Source organism: Bos mutus, chromosome 3 (assembly GCF_027580195.1).
Source record: "Bos mutus isolate GX-2022 chromosome 3, NWIPB_WYAK_1.1, whole genome shotgun sequence".
NCBI classification, from domain to species: Eukaryota; Metazoa; Chordata; class Mammalia; order Artiodactyla; family Bovidae; genus Bos; species Bos mutus.
Window position 1 is genome coordinate 99618784 of NC_091619.1, and position 21723 is coordinate 99640506.

Genomic DNA, 21723 nt, shown 5'->3' on the forward strand with positions numbered 1-21723 from the left:
ACGCAGGACAGAGCCCTGGGCCCCGGCTCTGCTCTGTTCTCTCCCCTCTTCTGCCTTAGGAGCAGGAAAGGGGCAGGGGTTTGGGCTTTAGGCCAGCTCGCTCCGCCCCTTGCTAAGCCCCTGCCCAGCCCCAGCCCTGCCACCAGGGGCCAGATTGGTTCCCTGGGCCTGGTAGGGAGGCTGGGAGGAGACCAGGAAGCCAGAAGACTCATTTTCACTGGAATTTGACCTAAAGCAGGGATTGGAAGGGAAGAAAAGAATTTGAACAAAAGTGCAGGCAGGAAGGAACTGTTAACGAGCCTTTCTTTCTCTTCGGGGACAGAGCGCCGCGCATAGCGGGGCGCAGCCACGCTCTCCTCTCGGTTCTCTGAGACCGTTGCAGTCTCTGGCCGCTGCCTGCTCTGGCCCGCTCTCCTTTTTTCCCCTCTCCTCTTTCTCGGCTCTCTCTATTATGGGGACTTGCTCCAGCTCTTTCTCTCTCTTCTGTCTCTCCTTTTGTTCTCTCTTTGTCTATTTATCACACTGTGAAGGTTGAAAGAGATGTTATTAATCTGGGAGAATGAAGGCAGGATTAGTGGTATGAATCGGATTTTGAGAGGTGTAATGATAGAAAGACTCGCTCGGCTGGCGGCCTGCGTGAGCTTGATAAATGGGGAGCACTCCAGACTGACTCGCGCCTTCCTCCGCGCTGTGCGCCCTGCCCGCTGGGGCGTGCCGCGCTCTCAGATCTGCCAGCCAGCCCACCCCGCTCCTACCTGAACCGGAGCAAAAAGCCAAGGGTAAAGCAGACACAAATATCTCCCATCGCACTTGGAGACATCATTGCTTTCAGCACCCTTTTCAAGTGGAGGCCTGTCGAGTTCTCAAAGGGCTGTGGGCAGAGGGAGTGGGGACCCAGACTTCCGCCTGCTTCTTCGGCCTGTGCCAGTGGAGCTTCCCTCCTGCCCCCGAAATGGATGTCAGGGGTTGAAAGTGATGAGACAGTCTCTCGACCAGTCAAGTAAGGGTACTAGACCATACGCAATAGGTAATTAAGCAAAGTGCTGTTGGGAGAACTGTGGTATGAACTGTGGAGGTCAGGGTGGGTCGTAGAGGTGGGGGGAAGAGAAATCAGGAAAGGCTCCCTGAAGGTGGTGTCCTGGCAGGGTACAAGAAGGCTTGGAGAGGGTAGAAGTTCGACTTGGAGAGGGTAGAAGAAGGCTAGTGTTTCAAGTGGGAAAATAGTATGAGCAAAGATGTGGGAACAGAAATAAGCCTGACTCTTATGGGAGCCTGAAGAACCAACTGGTGAATTTCAGACCAGCAATGGACCTAAGAAAACAGGTAATTAAGCTCCTCTCCCCGCATTTTCTTTAGTTTTTACAGTATAGTTGATTTACAGTGTTGTATTAGTTTCAGGGGTTCAGCAGAGTGATTCAGCTATATGTGTATATATGTAATTTTTTTTCAGATTCTTTCCCATTATGGGTCATTACAAGGTATTGAATATAGTCCCCTGTGCTATACAGTAGGTCCTTGTTGTTTATCTCTCTTATATATAGTAGTGTATATCAAATTCCTAATTTATCCCTCCCCGCCACCACCCTCCAGCCCCTTGTTTTCCAAAGAGGAAACAGCCTGGGGACTGGAGTTGCCATTTCGGGAAATGATTTTCTGTTCAAGTCCTGTTGCTTGTTTTAAAGGTGCTCCGTCCCCCATCCTTGGATGATACAGTGAGCTTGTCCGTCTTCTCCTCAGTGGCTTTGCTCACAGCCTTTCAGCCTTCATCTTTGCAACAGGAAGATCCTGGCTTAGGTTCGCTGCCGCTCAGGGCCCTCCTGCCACCCCTGCCCCCCGCCCAGGCTGCAGTCTATGTCGGGAGTGCAGTCTCCCCACCCACCCTGGCTGGTGCAGTGAGGAGAGGATCCAGGGACAGCGCTCCCTGTGCTGAGCTCCAGATGCCTCCGATGGGCCTGAGCACTGTCCTCCTTTCTGTCTCTACCTCAATTCTCTCTAATCACTCCATATCACTGTGATCATGCATTTCCTGGCATCTGTTTCCCTGCAAAGGACTGTGGGTTCCATGAGGACAGGGTTTATAAGGGATTCAGTTGAGTTGCCAGGGTCTGGCAGGCCTTCAGTGAATGTGTGAATCTTACAATGAATGAATGAGGTCATTTGCTCATGCAGGTTCTTTCTCTCCTTCTAGATTAAAAAAAATGGTCCCTGGTTCCCAGGTCTGTCTACCCTTAGGAATAGGGAGGGTTAGATGTGCCAAGGAACTAACTTTTGGTGTTGTTGGAGCACCTAAGATGGCATAGCATGGCAGTGGCGGACACTTTGATGGCTTCCCATCACCTTAGGAAACAGTACGGAACCCTCATCGTGTCCTCTGAGGCCCCGGCATCTTCTGCCTTCTTCAGTAGCCTCATTTCATGCTGGCTGTCTGTGCTCCAGGGACACTAGCCTTGACTTGGTTCTTTCTAAGTGCTGTTTGCCTAGAGGCCTGAGCACTAGTCTTTCCCCTGTCACCTCCCCGTCACTCAGTTTCTGTTGAGTGTCCTCAGAGTTCCCCATCTAGGTCAGGTTCCCCTCTTCTGTCCTGTAAGCAGCCTGCCTTTCTTCTTTGAGTCCTTCTGAAAGCTATGACTTAGTGCTTATATATGTTGCTGTTTATTTAACATGGGCTCTCTCCAATAGGCTGGAAGCTTTCTGGGGACAGCACTGTGTCTATATTGCTAGCTTCCCAGGTGGAACAGTGGTAAGGAATCCACCTACCAATGCAGGAGGTGCAAGAGACGCAGGTTCAATCCCTAAGTCAGGAAGATCCCCTAGAGTAGGAAATGGCAACTGACTCCAGTGTTCTTGCCTGGAAAGTTCTGTGGACAGAGGAGCCTGGCGGGCTACAGCCTGTGGGGTCACAAAGAGTCGGACATGACTGAGCACTCACTCACTCAACATGTGGTCTGGCATATAACAGACTCTCAGTAGTGTTTGTCATGACTAAGTCAGTGTGACCTAGAAGTCTTTACTGCTTCATCCTATCCCATCTGGGTTAAGTGAAGGTGGAGATAACAGGAGAGCAGAGGCCAGGATGTTGGGTGTGCCCAGAGAGCCTTAGCTCTAGAGACAAGACACTGCTGTTCAGCCTTCCTAGTTTCCATCCAGACATCAGAGGAAGAAGGGCCTCGTTGGCCCTAAAGGCTTATTCTCTACCTGGGTGATCTTACCGAGTCCTGCAGATTCCTGCACCATCTCTGTGCTTTCCAAGGACTTTCTTGAACTGAGCTCCTGGCCTGCATGTCCACCTTCCACAGGCACATTGTGGCCATCTTAGTCCTTCTTGGTTATTCCCCTCCAAGGCTGGTTTCTCCCTTGGGGCTCTTGTCGGATCTCAGTCCCCTACCCTGTGTGAGTCGACATGTATCTCCTTCCAGCTTGGAAGCTCCTTGGAGTCAGTGGCCTATCGTGGTTGATCTCTAGCACTGGGCACAGAGCTTGGCACGTGGATTTGCTCATGAGGTGTGTGTTACATGAACACGCCAGCAGAGAGAGAGGGCGGTCTGGGAGGAAGGTGGAAGCACTTTTTCCGTTTTCTGCATGCACAGGGAAGAAGGGAAGGTGTGTGTGCTGGGTGCCAGCATGTGCATGCCTTCCGTGTGAGGGCTGGGTGGCCGTGGTGGTGGTGGTGTCCCATGCCCGATGAAGGATTATATTTTAATTTGGAGAGCACTTTAGAAACTTAGAGTGCTTTGCCTAAGTGCTGACTGCTATTAGTGTCTCTTTTTTATTAGGAAAAAGGACATGATTTTTCTCTTTCATCTTCAGGCCTGTCTGACTTCTGAGCGTCAAACTTAGCAAAATGCCTGCCCCTCACTGAGGACTAGTTACATGCCAAGTTCAAAGCTTTGGACTTGAAACACAAAATTCTGCTTTGCAGACTGGTTTCTGACACCCCTGAGGGGATTAGTCCTGACAGCTCAGTATCAGGAAGGGGGTGGGAAAGACAGGGTCATTTGACATAGTTCAGGCTGCAATCCCAAGCCCCTCCCCTCTCCATATAGGCCTGGGTGGGAGGACATAAGAACTTGGACCATTTGTGGGGCATAGGGGAACAACTCCAGTGGTCATCAGAAACCTGCTTATCATGCAGTACTCAGGGCCAGACTTCAGAGAGGGAACTGGGGAGGAATGGCCCGTGGAAGAACTGGATCTGCCCAGCTCAAGGATGACAGGACCAAAAGGCAGAGACATCACAGCTGTTGGACTTGGTGATGTTAAGAGCTGCCAACACAAAGGGCTAGGGCGGAGGGAAGAATTCTGGCGCAGGAGGTCGTGAGGCAATCGCTTGCCTTGGGCCCTACCAGCACCTTTGGGGGCCTTGCTGGTCTGAAGGAAAGGTCACACCCCTCCCCAAGGAGAAGATCTGGTCCCACAGTGGCTTGGAGGTCTGGAAGGCCCAGCTGCCTTATAGTTGGGCCTCTCTGTGTGGCCTCTGCCCCAGGCTCTTGCCTGAGCAGCTACAGGACAGATAGCACCCAGGTCTCAGTCTGGCCTATGTCTGCCAGCCCTGGATGCTGAAGGCTCTGCCCATGGCTCTGGTCCTGAGAGGCGGAAGCTTTGGCCCATCTTGCTAGTGCCCTGCAGTTCCCATCTCCTAATCAGGTCCTAATCTGGGGAGCTAGGGCGGGGGTGTGGTGGGGGGGAGTACGTTGAGCCTTCTGCCTTAACTGAATTTCCATACCTCCTGTTGTTAATTATAGAGATGTAATAATGCGATTAGTGCACGATTAAAAAAAATCCCTGATATGATTACCATGGATTTAATATCACATGATATATCATTATATCGTTATGCAGTGACAGATGTAATTGAAATACACTTATTGGAGCCGGGGGTGGTGTTTCATTCAATCCTCAGCACCCCGGGGAGGATAGGGCTGGCTCCAAAGAAGCAATGGGAGAGAAAATTGTAATGAAAACAAAGAAAACCCACAATGTGGCTTTCTCCCTGGGCAGCTGGCTCAGGCTGACCTGCTGCCTTGACTTGGTGGCATGTGGGGCCCCAGACAGGCCAGCCTCTTCTCTGGGGGCTCAGGCAGCAGGGCTTATGCTCCTTACCTGCTTCTCTCCCCAGAAGCCTCAGTGTCCCCAAGTCCTCTCTGACTCAGCAGAGAAGCAAGGGCTCTGGAAACATGAGGGAGATCGCTCCACCTAAAAATAGACTCAGGACCCAAGGGATCAAACTGAGCCGGCAGCTGTCTTCCAAATAACTGTGGGTCCTGGACCTGTAGCACAGCTCCTGCCTTTGCCATGGTGGTGGTCCCATGTACTTGAGGCAGCTGTCCTGTTGTTCGGCAGTGAGCAGGAAGGTTAAGTACACAGAGAAGATAATTATCCCACTCAGGTTCTGTTGATGGACAGAGGCAGCAGCAGCTCTGGTGCCCCTGAAGTGTGTCGGTAGCCAGGGAACACTGAACACACAGAACTACCAGCTGGGGGTAGGAAGGAAGGTCTTGTGTCACCTGATGGGAGTGTCCTTCCTTTTGCTCCTATAGCTGTGTTGCCCAGGTCTCTGCTGGCCTGAAGAATGGACTCAAGGCTATCCATAAGCCCAAAGAGTTCAGAAAAGGAGGAGACAAAAGTAGTCTCTCCTTCTTTCCTAACCCAGGTAGCTGAGCCCTCAGTTCCAAGGACGGCTGGGGACGGGGCGGAATTGCTCTTCTTCTAGGCGAGATCAACCATGGTTCCTGAAGGAAATGGAATAGGACTGGCAGGAGCAGCCTCTCCGAAAACCAGGCCTGGCAGAGTTACGCCCTTCCCTCAGTGGAGACCATTCAGAGAGAGCAGATACAGTCCCACCCCAAGAGACTCCCAACATCATGGGGCAACAGATGTGTAAACAAATCTAATATTCCAGGTGCTACTCAGAGTCAGGGTGTGTTTAAGGAAGGGAAGAGTCAGGAAGGCTTGGTAAAGAAATGTACTTTTTTATGTATATACATTAAATTTTTTTTTTCTGAATTTTTGTCTGTGCTGAGTCTTCATTGCTGTGCACGTATTTTCTCGAGTTGCAGCGAGCAGAGGCCACTCGCTAGTTGTGGTGTGCAGGCTTCTCGTGGCGGTGGCTTCTCTTGTGGTTCGCAGGCTTAGTTGCCCTGCAGCAAGTGGAGTCTTTCCAGAGCAGGGATTGAACCCGTGTCCCCTGCATTGGCAGGTGGATTCTTAACCACTGGACCACCAGGGAAGTTGAAGGAAGGTACTTTTGAACTGAATGCTGAAAGAAGAGTATGTGTTCATTAGGGATAAAAACTGGGAGAAGGCAGAGGGCACCCTAGATAGGCTAAGGAGTTGCTCAAGTAGAGTCTTAGGGGGCATAAAGCAGCAATCCCAGGACTTGAGGAGAAGTAAGGAAGGAGAAGGGAGCAAGGCTGACCCCCTGCATCTCTGGTAGGCCAGGTGGATGCTAAGAGTTTTCACTGGGATTGAGGAGCCCAGGAGAGGGAACACTTTGGAGAGGAGATGTTGAAATGGGTTTTAACCCTATTGAAAATGAATTTCCTGAATGGACTCCAGGTGGAAATGCCAAGTGGGCAATAGAAGATATCTGTTTGACACTTAAATAGTGGCAAAGAATAATTGATTTGAACGTTGGACAGGTGCAGACCAGGGAGTTGAGGAAATCACACAGGGAGAGTGGTAGAGCACAGACAGAAACAGGAAGGGAGCATGCAGGAGCCACACATGACCAGATGAGACTACAGGAGACTGTGAGGAAAGACATCAGAGAAGGGGAAAACTCAGAAGAGTTTGGGTGGAGCAGCTGGAGGCTGGCTGGGCACCTCTCTCTCTCCATCAAGTCCCATGGCTTCTCCACATGGTGTCTCCTCCTGGACTGATTTGGGCTTCCTCAGAGCATGGCTGCCTTGGAGTAGTCTGACCTCTTACAGGCAGCTCAAGGGTCAGGGAAAGTGTTCTAGCAAATGAGGAGGAAGCTGCCTTGGCATTTCTGAAATAGCTTTGCGATCACACAGCATTACTTGTGCATTACTCTTTTGGTTGAAGTTATAACAGAAGCTCACCCCTTTCCAAAGGGGTATAGACTCCCCTCTTGACGGCAGGTTTATCAGAGTCATATCAGAAGTAGAGCATATGTGAGATTGAAGATAATGTTAACCGTCACTGGAAAACACAGTCTGCCGTAATCGGTGTTAAGCTGAACCTGGAAAAAGGACGGATAGCATTCTCAAAGACAGCCTGCATTTTGCGTGATGGCAAAGAATATTTGGGGGTGGCAGTGGGACTGGGTGTTCCTGAGTGATCTCAGGTATACCTGGGAGAAAGAACTGTCATCCCGTCTTATAGTACAGGAAGTTGAGGCTCAGAGGTTCAATGACTCATCCAAAGTTATGATGTGCTTAAAAAAAAAAAGTATTTGTAATTGGGGGATAATTGCTTTATAATGTTGTGTTGGTTTCTGCCATACCTCAACATGAATCAGCCATAGGTATACACATGTCCCCTCTCTTGAACCTGCCTGCCACCTCCCACCCCATCTCACCCCTGTAGGTTATCACCAAAGTTACACTGCTAATAACTGGCAGAATTGGGAACCAACTTCTGCATGCACTTTTTCCATGAGGCCTGGGCTGCTGGGTACACCATCCTCATGTATCTCTGCAGCCTTGGTGTTTGGTTTACCAACTATCGACATGTTGTCCGGTTAAAGAAAAGATTAGAGAGTAGTTCTGTCTGTCAGACTTCCTCCCCTGGATCCTCCAGAGTATCACCTCCCTGTCTTTGTCTGTTGGGTGTTTATGGGAAATGCAGGTGATTTGATTTGTTTCCTTGTCTTGGGAAATGGCCCTTCTGCCATAGGCCACCCCTCAGGGTGACCTTGCGGGGAGGCTGGATGGCTCAGATGTGCCGCTGCCAGCTTTCAAGTTCTGGGTTTTCTGCAAGTTTGTGCTTCTCTTTGTGGTCTGAGCTGGGTTCTATCCCCAGCCACTGCCCTGCCCATGCTGTGTCCATCCGACTCTCAGGGCCCTGGTGGGTGGCGAACCAGTGGGCAGAGCCACCCTAGCAGCTGTCAATGTCTCTTCTTTCCTCTTTGAAGGATCTGATGCTGCTGCCGATGAGGGCTACTTCATCTATTAAACCCAATACACTTGTCGCAGCTGCTAAGCCCCCGTAAGCCGCCGGGCGCCGTGTTTGTGATGGGACTGACAGTGCATGGAGGAGGCTGATTATACACGATTCCATTTCGCGGGCCCAGCAATGTAATTTCACAGGGCGATCAGCGTTTGCATGTAATAGCAGGCTGTGCTGAGGTGTCAGAATATTAAAGGCGCTAATGGCAAAGCTCCCTGTTACACAGGGGGCCACCCGCCGCGCCTACAGCAGGGCTGCGCGGCAGGCCCGTCGCAGATGGCTGGCCACTAAGCTAATGGGGCAGCAGCCAAGGCGGGCAGAGCCGCGAGAGGGGAGAGCCAGCCGGGAACAGCTCGGCACCTGCTTCCCTGCGCATGGAAATTACAGCAGCTCAGGGGAAGGGAAGTGTGCATGCTTGCCTGGCACGGGCTGGGGTGGGTGGCTTGGGAGGCCCAGCATCTTTCACCCTGACTCTGCCTGCCCTGGAGAGGACTCCTCAGTCATCCTTCCCCCTGCCCCACCCTCTGGCCTGGAACCCTCAGCTGGGCAGGTGGGCCCTACTAGCTAGAAGAGGTGCAGCTGGAGAAGTGGCATCCAGAGAATTGGGAACCAGCATGGGACAGGGGCTCGGGCACAGGCTCTGGCTTTCAAATATCTGCCCAGCCCTGATCAGGGTCAGAAAGCTTTTGGGTCCCTTACCCCATGCCCCACAGATTGGCAGAAGAGAGAGAGGGAGTGGGGATAGGAAGCAGGCAGGAGTAAAGGGGGGCGGTAGATGGTACTCGGGCCCCTTGACTGATGCCAGCACTGTACAGACAGCACCTCAAGACATCTCCACGTTGGCCACCCCAGCCCTTGCCTGGTGCCATCCAGCTCGCTCCTGTCACCCACCTTTGTCCTTGCTGTGTCGTCTTTCCAGTGCCTCCAGTACCGCTCCCTTCAGGAAGCTCTCCTGGTCACCTCCAGCATGGGCCTGTCTGTCTCCGGTGTCCTTGTGGGCAACCCACAGGGTTCACCGTCCCTGATCCTCCTGCTCTGGTGGCTCTCTGGTGCAAGCCTTGACCCCTCAGCCAGAACCTCTGAGACACAGCCCACATCACCTTGCCCTGAGCTGGGCTCCTGCGAAGGCTCTGCTAAGATTCACAGATGCATGTAATCTCTGAGGGAGGGCGTCGGGAGGGGCGTAGGGAATGGAAAGATGGGCTGAGTCACCCGAGGGAGAATTTGGTGCCTGTGTGAGTGTGTACTCGTGCTTAACGGTGTGTGTATCTGGGGAGGGGTAGGGACTTTAGCAGTGAGTGCCAGGGGTAGTAGGCCTGAAGGTACAGGCCCAGAAGGGCAGCAGGAGCAAGATCCAGAACATGCCAATAGAAGCTTAGGTGGCAGAAGAACCCTGTGTTCTCTGCTGTCTGCTAGCTGTGCCCAAGGGGTGCCCGAGATAGTAGAAGCTGGGGGGAGCTGTGGTGCTGTGCCCTGGGACTGTGCCTCGGGGGGGATCCATGAGGCAGGCGGTCATGTCCGAAGGTTCGGCTCTGCAGAGGCGCGTGGCAGTACCTGGAGGAGGCCTGCCAGGGTTCTCTAGCATGGGGAGAGCCCAGGCTGAAGGAGAGCAGTTTTAATTAACCGTTTTTAATATCATTTTGGACTCTGGCTGCTACGTGAAGGCCCCGCTGGAAGCAGCATTTGTAAAAATTAAATCCCTCTTATTAGGAGCTTGGCAGACCCATGTGCACGCGCCTTCCCTGCCCCCGCCCGCGCCCCCGAAGGAAGTGCTGGCTGAGGCCATGCCACGGCAGCAATTGGTTAGCACGCCTTATCTGGGAATAGGAGACCGTGGGGCATGCCACTGGCGGCCACAGCAGAGACGCCAATTCATCTTGCCCTGGCTCTGACAAGCTAGACTGCCCTTCCTGAAAGGCATTCGTCAGGCGGGACCGGGCTGCCGCCTTGCCTGGCACTCCTCCTTCCCCACTGTGGGCCCCGGCTTGCCCTGGACCAGCCAGGCCCTCCTGGGCTCTGCTGCCCCCTCACTTTCCAGTCTGCAGAAGATCTTGGGGAGTCATCATTATAATAATAATCTAATCACGGTGATGCGTTGGGGCAGGCGCCTAATGTTATCTGAAGTGGTCTTCCCGCTTAGCGGCGATAAGGCTCAGGATGACGCGCAGATAACGCCAAGCTGCCCTGTCCCCGAGCCGCACGCAGAGCAGAGGGGCCTCCGCAGCCCTGCCGCCCGCCCGCTGCTTTAAGCCGGGAAGCGGCAGCACCTGCTAATGCAAGTGTTTAATATTTGATGGGCTGGGATAAAGCAGGATCACCTTCGAATTGAATTGAGTGTCAGCCGAGAATCTATTACTGAAATTCGGGTGTGATTTGACAGCAAAGTAGACGGTGTTATTCTTCACTAGTTACCGCAATCTTCTCCCCGACATCACTTAAATATTTTTTTCTTTGCTTGAGTAAACACACATTATCCTTCTTTTTTCCCCCTTCCTTCCCTTTTTCCTTTTTAGAGGGGGGGAAAAAAAAGAAAGAAAACCCATCCAGCTCGCCTTCTCCAGGCTGATAGAGTAGATTGTTATTTCTTTATTTGTCCTATTAAATGGAATTTCTGATCGTTTAATCCGGCCTTTGTAAGTGATTTTAAAGTACTTGAAAGGCGGCCCACCACTGCTCTCTGGCCCACTGCACTCCAGCCGCGGCCCTGACCATGCTCAGCAGTTCCCCCAGCTGTGCACCGCCCACCGGCTGCTCTGCCTGCTGCCTGCATCCCAGCTCTGCCCTGGCTCCGAGCCAGCGTCCTCTCCCCTGTCCTTGAGGCTTGCGCTCAACCCCCGATTTGTGGGTACAGCTGTGGCCTGGGGAAGCGTGGGAGGGCGGGCTGGGAAATCGGGCGGTGGCTGGTACCTCTGTGGTCAAGCAGAGTGGCTCTGGAGGGAGCTGAGGTTGAGGTGCACTCTTTCCTAGCCTCCCAGGGCCCACAGGGCTGACACTTGATTCCTGCAGCTGGGAGGGAATCAAGATCCCCAAGATCTTCCTGCAGCCCTCTGCTCAGCCCCTTGGTCCTGGCACAGCTTGCGTGTTCAACCTCCTGTGCTCTGCTTCTGACCCCGTGCTGGGCACTCTTCCGCTGGGAGGCAGTCTGTGGTGGGACGGGGACTTCCCTGGCCCAGTGGTGGACAGGAGCTCTGTGGTGCCTGCCTGCCCATGGCTAACAGTCACCTTAGTTCCATCAGTGGACTTACCATCCAACTTCTGGGAACTTACCCAAACATCATTTGCAATGATCACTGTCTTAACCACCCTGTCACCTTCTTGCCACTGGGAGAAGGACAGCCTGGTGCTGGGGATTTCTTGGGAGAAGACATGGGTACTGTTTGAAGGGTCAGCTGGCTATGCAAGCCCACTGATAGAAGCCTGGGACTTGCTGGCAGGCTGAATAGGAATTAAATCCCTGTTGGGCCACTTAATAGCATTCTGACCCTTATAAGTCTCTTCTTTCTGGGCCTCAGTTTCCTCATCTGTGATACCTGGTTGTCATGCCTGTATGGGATGTGAGAGGAAGTGCTCTCCCTGCTTGATGTGTGCCCCCCCACCGTGGAGGAGGTGGGTGGTGGCCTGGGGACAGAGGGGGGCAATGAAGTGCTGGGGGCTGAACAGATCGATGCCCCCAGCGCTTGCTTCCCCAACCCCAGGAAAACAATTAAGTACAGATCGATGGGTGGCCGCTTTGAATATGCATAAGTGAGCACTTGACCTTCAGCGAGATCTGCTTCCCACCACACACACACACACACACACACACACACAAACACACACTCTTCGTGCGCTCCCCTCACAGCGCTTGAGTCGGCCAGGTGACCTTACCCCTCTTCAGTTGAGGCCCATATGGCTCTCAGCTCCACAGTCTGGCCTACCTCCAGGTCAAAAGCACCTTGACCACAGGCATTTGGCTGGCCCCCTCGTCTCTTGCTTCAGTTTTCCTGTCTTTGGAGTGAAGTCTGGATATACTGATCTCCAAGTCCCTCCCACCACCAGTCTTTGTGACCAGTAATACCCAACAGAGGGTCAGAGACTCTGGATGGGGGGCTGGGGGGTTGCATGATGAAGGGGATGCCTGGTGGGAGGAGGAGTCTTAAGAAGGAGGATCTTAATAAATGGGAGCTCTAGAGAGGAGCTTGGTGAGGGGCACCCCATGAGGGCTGGGGACCTCTGATGGGGAGACACCCAGGAGAGAAGGAGCTCTGAAGGTGGAAAGGGTTTTCTGGAGGGACTCTGGTGGAAGGGGGACCCAGCAAGTAGGGAGGACTCTCATGAAGTAGTGTGATGAGAGTAAGCCCTTGCTAGGAAGACATGGGGGGCTGGGGGTGTTGGTGAGTGATGGGGTTGGGTCAGGGCCTCTGGTAACCACTCTTGCCTCCTGTCTTCCAGGCTTACAGCTTCGCCATGGGCTGCTGGCCCAAGAATGGACTTCTAGACATGAACAAGGGCCTCAGCCTGCAACACATAGGCCGGCCCCACAGCGGCATTGGTCAGTCCCTCCACACATCCCCCTGGCAGCTTGGTCAGTCCCCTGCCCACACCCCCCAGTCCCCTGGCACACAGAGGGGTTCTGGGGCTCATTTAGTGCTCCAGCAGGGTGCTCTCTGTAGCTGGGGGGAGCGGGGAAGGAGGGGTGGAGTGAGGGGAGAGTGGAACCTGACCGCTGGAAAGGGTCTCTCAAAACAACTTTCAGGAGGAGGCTGGGGTCTGGGCTTTGGGTGGATCACAGGTGGCCTTGGATTCAGACCAAGGGATCCCACCCTGGGTTGCATCTCTGGTGGGTGATGTCCTCAGAGGGGTGGGCACATGTCAGCTTACCCACCCCCTGTGGAGCTGGAGAAGGCTGTTTAATATTGTTTCAAGTCTGTGGCCACTAAACTGGGCGATCAATGGGAGTTAAGGAGATGAATTATTTAAACCTCACCAGCTTTTAATTAGTCGGGGTCCTTCTGACCGATGGCTCCGTCCACAGGGTATTGAACTCCCCCGTAGGAGCAGCAGCCTCCATTGAGTGGTGCCTGGGCTGGGAGGGGCCACTTGGGGTACCAGATGGGGGTGCCTCCTCAGGGGGATTGCTCCGTGGGAGGGGGCTGGTTCTAGGCACTGGAGGCTCTGCTGGCTTCTTATATATCATTGTGGATGTGTGTCTGTGAGGGAGTGAATGGCACCTTAAGCCGCATGTCTCTGTGTGTGTGTCTGGGAGTTTGTATGTGTCCCTGTAATGTGTCTTTTTGAGGGATGTGTGTATGGGTAAAGGTGTTCTGTGTACACCTGCTGAGGGCACCTGTCTCTGTGGAAGCAACCATCAGCCTGTGTGTATATCCATCAGAAAATGTGTTTGTTCATTTCTGTGCATCTTATTTGGTGTGTGTGTCTGCACACGTGTGCATGCAAATATTTTCAAGCAGGGTACTTGACAGGCATAGACTTTGTTCCAAGCTAGGAGGAACAGGGGTGTTCCTGGGTGATGTTACGCATTAGCAGAGCCTGTGTACCTTTGTGGAGGTATGACAGGGAAGGGGACCGGCAAGATACACTGAAAGGTGTCCAGTCACCTGCTGCAGACTGGCCTCTCATCCTTTCCGCAGACACTGCAGGTGCCTGCTAGGGCTGGGCGTGCTGAGCGGATGGTCCTGTCCTCAGGGAGCTCCTGGGAGGAGGCAGAGACTGAACTGGGCAGTCTCCACCCAGGGTGCTCAGGGTCGGGATAGAAACACCTGGGCTGCCCCAAGGATGGTTTCCCTGCCCTCAGTTGCCAAGGGCTTCTTCTTCTTCATTTACATTTCATTACTTGAGGATGCCCGCATATCATTTTTATTGGCTGTCAAGGTTCTCTTGGGGTCCCGGGGGAAAGAGGAAGTGGCCATCAGGCCTGGGGAATTGGGAGTCCCCCACAACTGCTGTTCCCTCCCATAGGAGCTGTTTTATACAGCCTAGAGGAGACCCCAAACCTATCATGCCGATGGGCCTTCGGAGTCAGCAGGAAGTTTCCTAGAGAAGATGAGACTTGAGTCAGGGGATCCCTGAAGGATGAATAGGAGTTTGCTAGGCAGACAGTTGGGGGAAGGGTTTCAACTTTGGGGAGGCCGTCTGTATACCAAAGCACGCGGGCAGGAGGAAGCCTGTTGTGATGAGAGGACAATTTTGGACATCTGCAAGTAGTTTCCTGTGACTGGAATGGAACATTTGGGTTAGGGAATGAAATGGCTAGAAGATAAATGGGGAAATAAGGCAGCCTTGAATGCCAGGTCAGAGGATGTGGCTTTTTGTGTGGTTTTAAGGAGACAGTAAGTCCGTGAGTGAGATAAAGACAGGATCAGAGCTCTGGTCCAGAATCAGTGAGGCAGTCGGGCGCTACACACACTGGTTCTGAGTAGGTGCTCGACAGACGCTCTGGTGGATGGACAGACGGCGAGCGAGTGATGAGTCAGGGCCAGGGTGCTGGGGAAGGGAGGGGCCAGAGAACCTGGGCCCAGGGAAAGAAGAGCAGCCCGAAACGGAGGGGCTGGCAGGACTGGGGTAATTCACCCCACACAGCCTTGAGCGGGGCGCCCTGCTTCTGTGTATCTGTCCTGGGGCTGTTTCTGAGAGGAAGGGGTGCTTTGTTCCCATCTTTGCTGCCTCCTGGGACTCACTGATGTCGTTCTTGTCTGTTCACCCATGTTGGCTCTAGGTGGGGACCCTTGAAGTATTCCCTCCTTCTTCAGAGAAGAAGGTGTTTCCCTCTGGGTGGGCCCCAGGGGACCACCCAAGGCTCTGGCTGATGACAGCGAAGTCAGGGCTTTGGAGCTAGCAGCAGTTCAGGCCCTGTGACCTTAGACCAGAGGCAGTGCCACCTGCCTCCCTGGGCTGTTGGGAATGGCTGGTGCAGTCTGGGTGCACAGTGGGTGCTCCAGGAGCTGCCTCCTCTGTTGCTCTGCCCAGGGCATGGGGGGCTCCTGGCATTTGATCCTTGTATTCGTGAATGAAGGGGGCTGCCCTGCCAGCTGCTGGCTGGCTCTGAGGAGTGGGTGAGGGTGCTTGGAAGGAAGGGAGGATGCAGGGCATTAATTGGGCTGGGAGAGGCGGGGAGGGGAGGTGCAGATTTTGAGCGGTGAGGTTAATGGCCCTCGCGCCAAAGAGACAGCTTTAATGAGCTTCAGCTGGTGGTGCCCTGAGTTACTGTGCGTGCTAAAAGGGTCGCACTGTAAGAGTTTGATGTGGACTGTTTCCCAGCCCTGGGGTCAAGGGTCAGCTCCTGTCACTGGCCACTCAGGCTGGTCCTCAGTGACATGGTGCTAATTAACTGTGTGAGGAGCTGCCAGCCCCAAGTGGGGAGTGGTATGTATCTTGCTGGGGGGTGAGGCAGCCTTGGTGACTCTGGGTAAGGGCTCTGCAGGTCCCATAGATTAGCCGTCTCCAGGGGCTGCTGGCTTCTCCGGCAGTGCCTTGGGTTGGGGGGAGTGGCAGGGTGTGCTGAGCTCCGATGACCCTGGCCCCTGGAGGAATCTCCTGAGTCTCCTTTTAAGGTATGGGTGGCAGGGGAGGGCTGTGGGGCTTACCTGGCGGGGACTCCTGCTGGGCGCTGGGGTGGTGGAGGTGCTGACAGAGTAAGGGGGCAGGTGTGCTGGAGGTTTGGCCGGCCAGGCAGGACAGGGACCTTGGCTGTGGAAGGGAGGGGCCCGCTGGGATAGATGTGCATGGCTGGGCTGTTTGAGGGGGAGCCATAGGGTGTTTGGGTAGAATGACCTGGTCAGAGCTGGTTCCAGTCAGTGCCATCTGAGAGTCTGTGTAGAAAGGACTAGCAATGAGAAATCACGGAAGGGGAGGCCACAGGGCAATCAGTGGAGGGGGGGCAATGGGGAGGGTAGGTGAGGGATGCATGCAGTAAGGTATGTGGGAGGTGGTGGTTAATTCAGGGCCGACCAGCTGGCCATGGGCATGGGGAAGGAGGTGGTGAACGGCTACCTTGCACCTGCTGTGTCTCAGGAGCTGTGGTAGGTGCTAAACCTGCATTGGTCCTGCCCCACTGAGCTCCGTCACCAGGATGGGGAGAGGGCTTGGCCCTGGGGACTTCAGTAGGGGGAGCATCAGGGATGGAACGCCTGCCAGAGAGGGGACTCAGTGGCTGTCAGTGTGGCCTCGTGGTCAGGGAGAGACACTTCTTCCTGGGGGAGTGGATTCAGCCTCGGGACCCCGGGGAGCAGGGTGGCATGGAGGAGTTTGCAGGTGAGGGGGACTACGCATTTGCAGAACTGCTGACTGGCTGTGTCAGTGGGCTCCGTTAGCGTTCTTGACTTGGGCAGCCTCCACGGGGGACTGCTGAGTGGGCCTCCTTTCATATCAGCAAGTGGTCAGCACAGCACATTCACATTATTTGGGGCGCTTTGTATTAACTCATTTAGGTTTCATACAGTCTGATGAAGGCAGCCATCGTCATCCCCATTTTACAGATTGAGGGGCTGAGGCTCAGATGAGTAACTTACTTGCAGTCACACAGGCAGTCAGACAAAGGAGCCAGGATTCACTCTTAGGACCATCTGAGCACAAAGTCTGCATTCTTACCACCGTGCTGAATTAGGAGCACTTTTTTGGTGTTGGGCTTTGTGCCGCCAGCAGAGACAGTGAGGAAGAAAACAAGCTTACATTTGGCGTTTCTCTCAGTGTCACATAAAACCCACAGGTCTTGGCAAAGCTTCGGTAGCAGCAGGTGAGGAAGAAAGGGGAAGGGGGCGTGGCCACCCTGGCACAGTCGCCCTGGGAGCCAGGGCCCCGCCCCTTGGTTTCCAGCCTCCTCCTAACCCGACAGCCCTACACAGTGATTTCTGTTTGCCTTCCATCCAGGAGATCCTGCGCTTCTAGGGGCCACCCCTCTGGGGGTCTTGCCTAGCCCTTCCAGTGTGAGCGCACAGAAGACATCCCTAGGCCCCAGTTAGAGGTAATGATCAGGCCCTACATACTTGACCTCCCTAAGGGCATGGCCTGGGCCTCCTTCCCTTCTTTCTTGTTGGAAATCCATACAGGAAACCTCAGTAAAATCTCCCGTTGTTGGGACATGGAGGCCCCGCAGACTGCCGGCGTCACAGGTGGGGCGAACAATCGAAACCTTCCCTGGTGCCCAGCTGGGTGGTCCTGCCCTGGCTGCTTAGCTCCTCTGCCCAGGGACCAGGGATTCCACAGGCTCCAGGTGAGATGGGATGGCAAGTCACCGGGTGAGCCCTCTCAGGAGCTTGCTGCCCAGCACAGTTTGGCAAGAGAGCTGGGCTGGCAGGTGGCTGGGTGGGGCCCAGCCCTGGGGGGCAGTGCCAGCCTGTAGGCTCCCCTGATGGAGTGGGGTGTCTATCAGAGTCCAGTCAGAGCGCATTAGCTCTGTGACACAGATCTCATTAGCGCCCGTGAGAGATGTCACTGCAGGAGAATCGTCGGTTCGGGGAGATGCTTGTACCAAAAGGAAGAAAGGACAGTGACAGCCTTTTCTCTGCCGCCTCCGCCGCCAAGCTCCCTGGGCCGCCCGCCCTCCTCCTCGTTGGGGGGTGGGGGGGTGGGGGTGCTGGCTAATGAGCTCGTCTGCAGTACAGCTCTGCCTTCCCCTCCTTGAAGTTCCCCGGTCCCTCTGAAGACCTCGGGCCCGGGATTAGCACACACCAAACGCCAGCACCCGCCCCCACCTTGCCCAGCAGGGAGTTCCTTCTGATCACCCTGCTCCTGCTACGGGCGAGGGAAAGAGGTGGGGCTGGGACAGAGCCATTGGTGGAGGGGTCACTCCTGGGAGGCTCCAGCCCCTTTTCCTCCCTTGACAGAATGACCTCTTCCTTCCCAGAGTTCCCATCTTCTCCCCCTCTCCCCACCCCATGACATGTCCTACATCTCAGAACGTGGGGACTCTGGCCAAGGGCCCAGCAGGGAGGATGTAGATCTGACCTGGGACTTGCTGGCTGAGCTAGAGGGCTTCAGAATCAGCCAGAGCCAGTCTGGGCTTCTTCGGATGACCTGAGGGTGGTGAAGTGTTGAGGTGAGGCCTCTGCGACCTGATAGACCTGTTCCTGGCCCTCCTGGAGAGGCAGAGGGGTGTGTCGCCCCCCACTCCTGGCTTTGGCCATCCTCAGGGCAGGGAGGCTGGGAGGGGAGAAGTCAGCACAGCTCCCTTATGAGGAGCGGGGAGAGACAGCTGGAGTGTGTGTTTCCTCAGCACTACCACCCCCCTTCCCCCTCTCCCCTGACCCCGTCCAGTTCTTTCTAGAGTGTCCCAGAGAAAATGATGAGCCAGGGGTGGTGGCTGACCACGAGAAGGGACATGTCTCTAGGCATCCACAGGGCCTCCACTGGGCTGCCTGCATAGTGCTCAGGGCTGTTCACACCTTCCTCCCTGGACTGGTGCACTCGGAGCCCAGGAACATCTGAGGAACTGGCCCTTGCCAGATACAAGAGATGGAGAAATGGATGGATGGATGGATGGAGTGGTGGATAGGTGGAGGAGGTTCTGGCGTCTGTCTGTGTGTGTTGTGTGTGTATGATGCACTGGGAAGTACAATCTTTGTTTCCCTACCTCCCTAGCCCCAGGCCCGGCTTGGCCTCCCTTGTCTCTCTCTGTATCTCCTGTCAAACCATCGCTGACGTAAATGACAAAGAAATCAGAAAGACAGATCAATGCCGGCCAAATTAGCACTTGCAGATAGACTGTGCGGGGATGTCAGCGCCCTGACCCCTGGTGATCTTGCAGCCTCCGCTGCTGATATTATGCAAATTGCATCCATCTGGCAGGACCTGCGTGCTGGCTGCTCCTACTCAGAGGAGTAATGGGCTGGGGTGGGCGGGAGTGTCGGAGCAAGAGTCGTGGAGTGAGTGTGTACATGTGTGAGCATGTGCTTGAGTGTGTGCGAGGGCGTGCGGTGCCCACCAAGCACTGGGCGGTGATGGAGTGATTGACAGGGCAGATAAGGGGCTGCATTGGATTCCTTTGGGCTGGGGGATTAGGAGCAGCCACAGATGGGAGATAACCGGACTTCATTTCAGTTTATTTTTCTCCTTATCCCCTCTCCCCACCTTCACTCCCCGAAAAACACAATCTCTGTAGTTTGCGTTTCCATCAATATATGCAAGTCATTACCACTGGTGTAAGGTGAGAGACAATGTCAAGGCCCAGGCCAGTCCAGCCCTTCCCCCAGTCCCGTATAGGTCTGGTACCTTGAGAACGAATACCTAGAGTGACCCAGAGAGCCTGCACTCCCGTGGTGTTCCTAGCACCCCTCCTCCCAAGCCCTCAGTACTCAAGGGACAATCTCTGTCTCATGGACCAGCCCTGCTAACCTGCCTCATCTGACCTCAATGCCACCTGACAGTCCTTAAGCTGGGCCCCTGCCCTCCCACCTGACACTGCTGTGTGGCATCCCTGCCCCCAAATTGTGGCTCCAGCATCGGAGCTCCTGCCCCTGGTATCAGCTGGGTCCCCTGGGAGCTGCTCTTTTTTTTTCCTCCAGGGCTCTGAACCCTTCCTCACAGCTCTTTCTGTCCCTGACATTTTTGACCCAGCTGGGCAAAGTGAGGCCTGTGGAGAAGGGAATTTGTCCTGGTCCGAATCCACCGTCCCCACCTGTATCCTTTCATAAGATTTGCTGGTGCCGGCTATAGTAGAGAGGACTCTACACCTATTACCTCAGTGAATCCTCAAGCCCTGTGAGATTGGGGCTGTCACCTATATCGTATTTAAGGAAGCTGAGGAAAGCTGTCACACACCCAGGGCAGCAGAGCAAGGAGGTGGGAGAGCTGGGGTTCAAACACACGTCTCTCTAGGGTCAGAGCTCTTCACCACCCAGCTCCCCTGCCTCCCTGCCGTGCCACCAGCCCCAGACGCTCACACAGTGCTGTGCCTGGATCTGCTTAAGGGAACCATCCATGCACAGTAGGCCGACAAAGTCCTTCAGCTCCTGGCCTCTGAATGCAGACCCTGGCCCACAGCAGACCCCCTGCCAGGCTAAACCAGCCCCAAGGGGACGGGATTCAAACACAGCTCACCCTCAGGAGCTATGTGTCTGAGACAGTCGGGCTGTAACAAGAAGGACACACAGAGGACAGAATGCACACAGCGGCTGAGCCAGCCCAGGGACGTGTCACAGCATGTGGCCTCCGGGGCCCCGCTGCTCAGGGAGAGGTGCTGAGCCGCTCAGGCCAGCCAGCTGTGGCCGAGGGTACAGGTGTCCCAGGAGCCCCTCCAAAACTGGGTCCCTGCTGTACCCTCCCACCAGGCAGGGTTGGGAGCTGGGAGTGCTGGGGACATGTCCGGGGACACGTGTGCAAGGGGAGCTTGTCCTAATGAGGAGAACATGGCTGCTAGTTAGGCGAGGGGCGGGCGGGGAGCCGCAGAGCTGATTGAAGGCAGGGGCAGGGGTCAGACAATTAGGCCCAGATCCGGCCGTTTGATGTGAGTTCTGAGGCCTCAAAGCCTCCCTTCAGCCCGCTCCCTCCACTCCCTCCTCTCCCTCCTCTTTCCTTTCTTCTTCTGCCCAAAGGCAGGAAGGATGGAAACGCTTACTCTCACTGTTACTATTATTAAACTCTGCGGCAAGCCAGCCAGACCCCAGGACTCTTGCCCACAGGGGGCACCCCAGGACCCCTCAGGAGGCTCCTTGGGCCCTGGGGGGTGCAAATCTGGCCAGAAGCCAAGGCCAGCTGGCGGACTAGGACGAGCTGAGCCCCAGGGCAGGGTCACCCGCCGCCTCTCTTGCTTCTGGCTGACTGAAAAAGGTCGCCCAGTGGGGAATTTGGTCCTGGGGCCCACTTAGACCATCACCTCCTGCAGCCTCCTGGTTCTTTCCTGTACTGCCCTGGGGGCTTGGGGGTCAGGGCATGGATCATTCATCTTCATACTCCATCACAGAAATCATCATCTGTAGCCCCACACCTTGCCCCAAAGATGAAGATGCAGAGTCGCGTGGCTCCACAGTGCTGTCATACTCATACACCAAAGAACCCCACCCTCGTATGGCCACACGTACCATCACAGGGTCCCGTACACCCACAGGGTCTTGTGCAAAAGCCCTGACTGTGGCGGCAGGGCCCTGGGAACTAAGCCCCTCCCCTGGGGTGGCTGGGAATAGTCTGACCTTGTGTCTGGGGTGGGTGGGTATCGGGCCCTTCCAGTCCCCCATCCTAGGTAATAAGCCTTGAGAGCTGGTACTGACCAGAGAGCGGGAGGAAGCCGGACTGAGGGGAGGGGGGGGAGAGGGAGGTGGGAGCAGAGATAAATGTTAGCTCATTTCTTCCGTAATTAGTTACTCCCTCATCCCCGCGTTGTAATTGTGAACAAGCTGTAATGTTTAATTAGTCTGTAAATGAAACCCCAATTTCATAATGGCCTGGCTGACAGGGCTAAGTGAGCAGGGGGGTAGGCGGAGGGGAGGTAATAGGGAGGGCCTGCGGCGCGGGGCGGGGGGTGGGCGTGGAGGTGTGGGCTCGCGGTCTCACCTCCTCTTCTCAGCCCCAGCCTGGCTCTGGTTGGGGAGGCTCTGAGACTGATGGCATCCTTGCCGTCCCGCCTGTAACATCCTCTCCTCAGGCCTGCCTTAGCAAGAGAGG

General features: G+C 54.9%; 1 protein-coding gene across 5 annotated transcripts in view; it reads left to right on the forward strand.

Moving 5' to 3' along the window:
- The window catches only part of ERI3 (ERI1 exoribonuclease family member 3), a 131096-nt gene that overhangs the window by 94293 nt on the left and 15080 nt on the right, over positions 1-21723 (forward strand). For 3 of the 5 annotated variants that reach the window (XM_070368190.1, XM_070368186.1, XM_070368188.1), the window contains one exon: positions 12562-12694. The exons of 1 other annotated variant lie outside the window; for it this stretch is intronic. In XM_070368190.1, coding sequence (XP_070224291.1) covers positions 12562-12694 — 133 coding nt within the window. The remainder of the gene's footprint in view (positions 1-12561; positions 12695-21723) is intronic. One more of the 5 variants, XM_005894176.3, reaches the window with a different exon arrangement.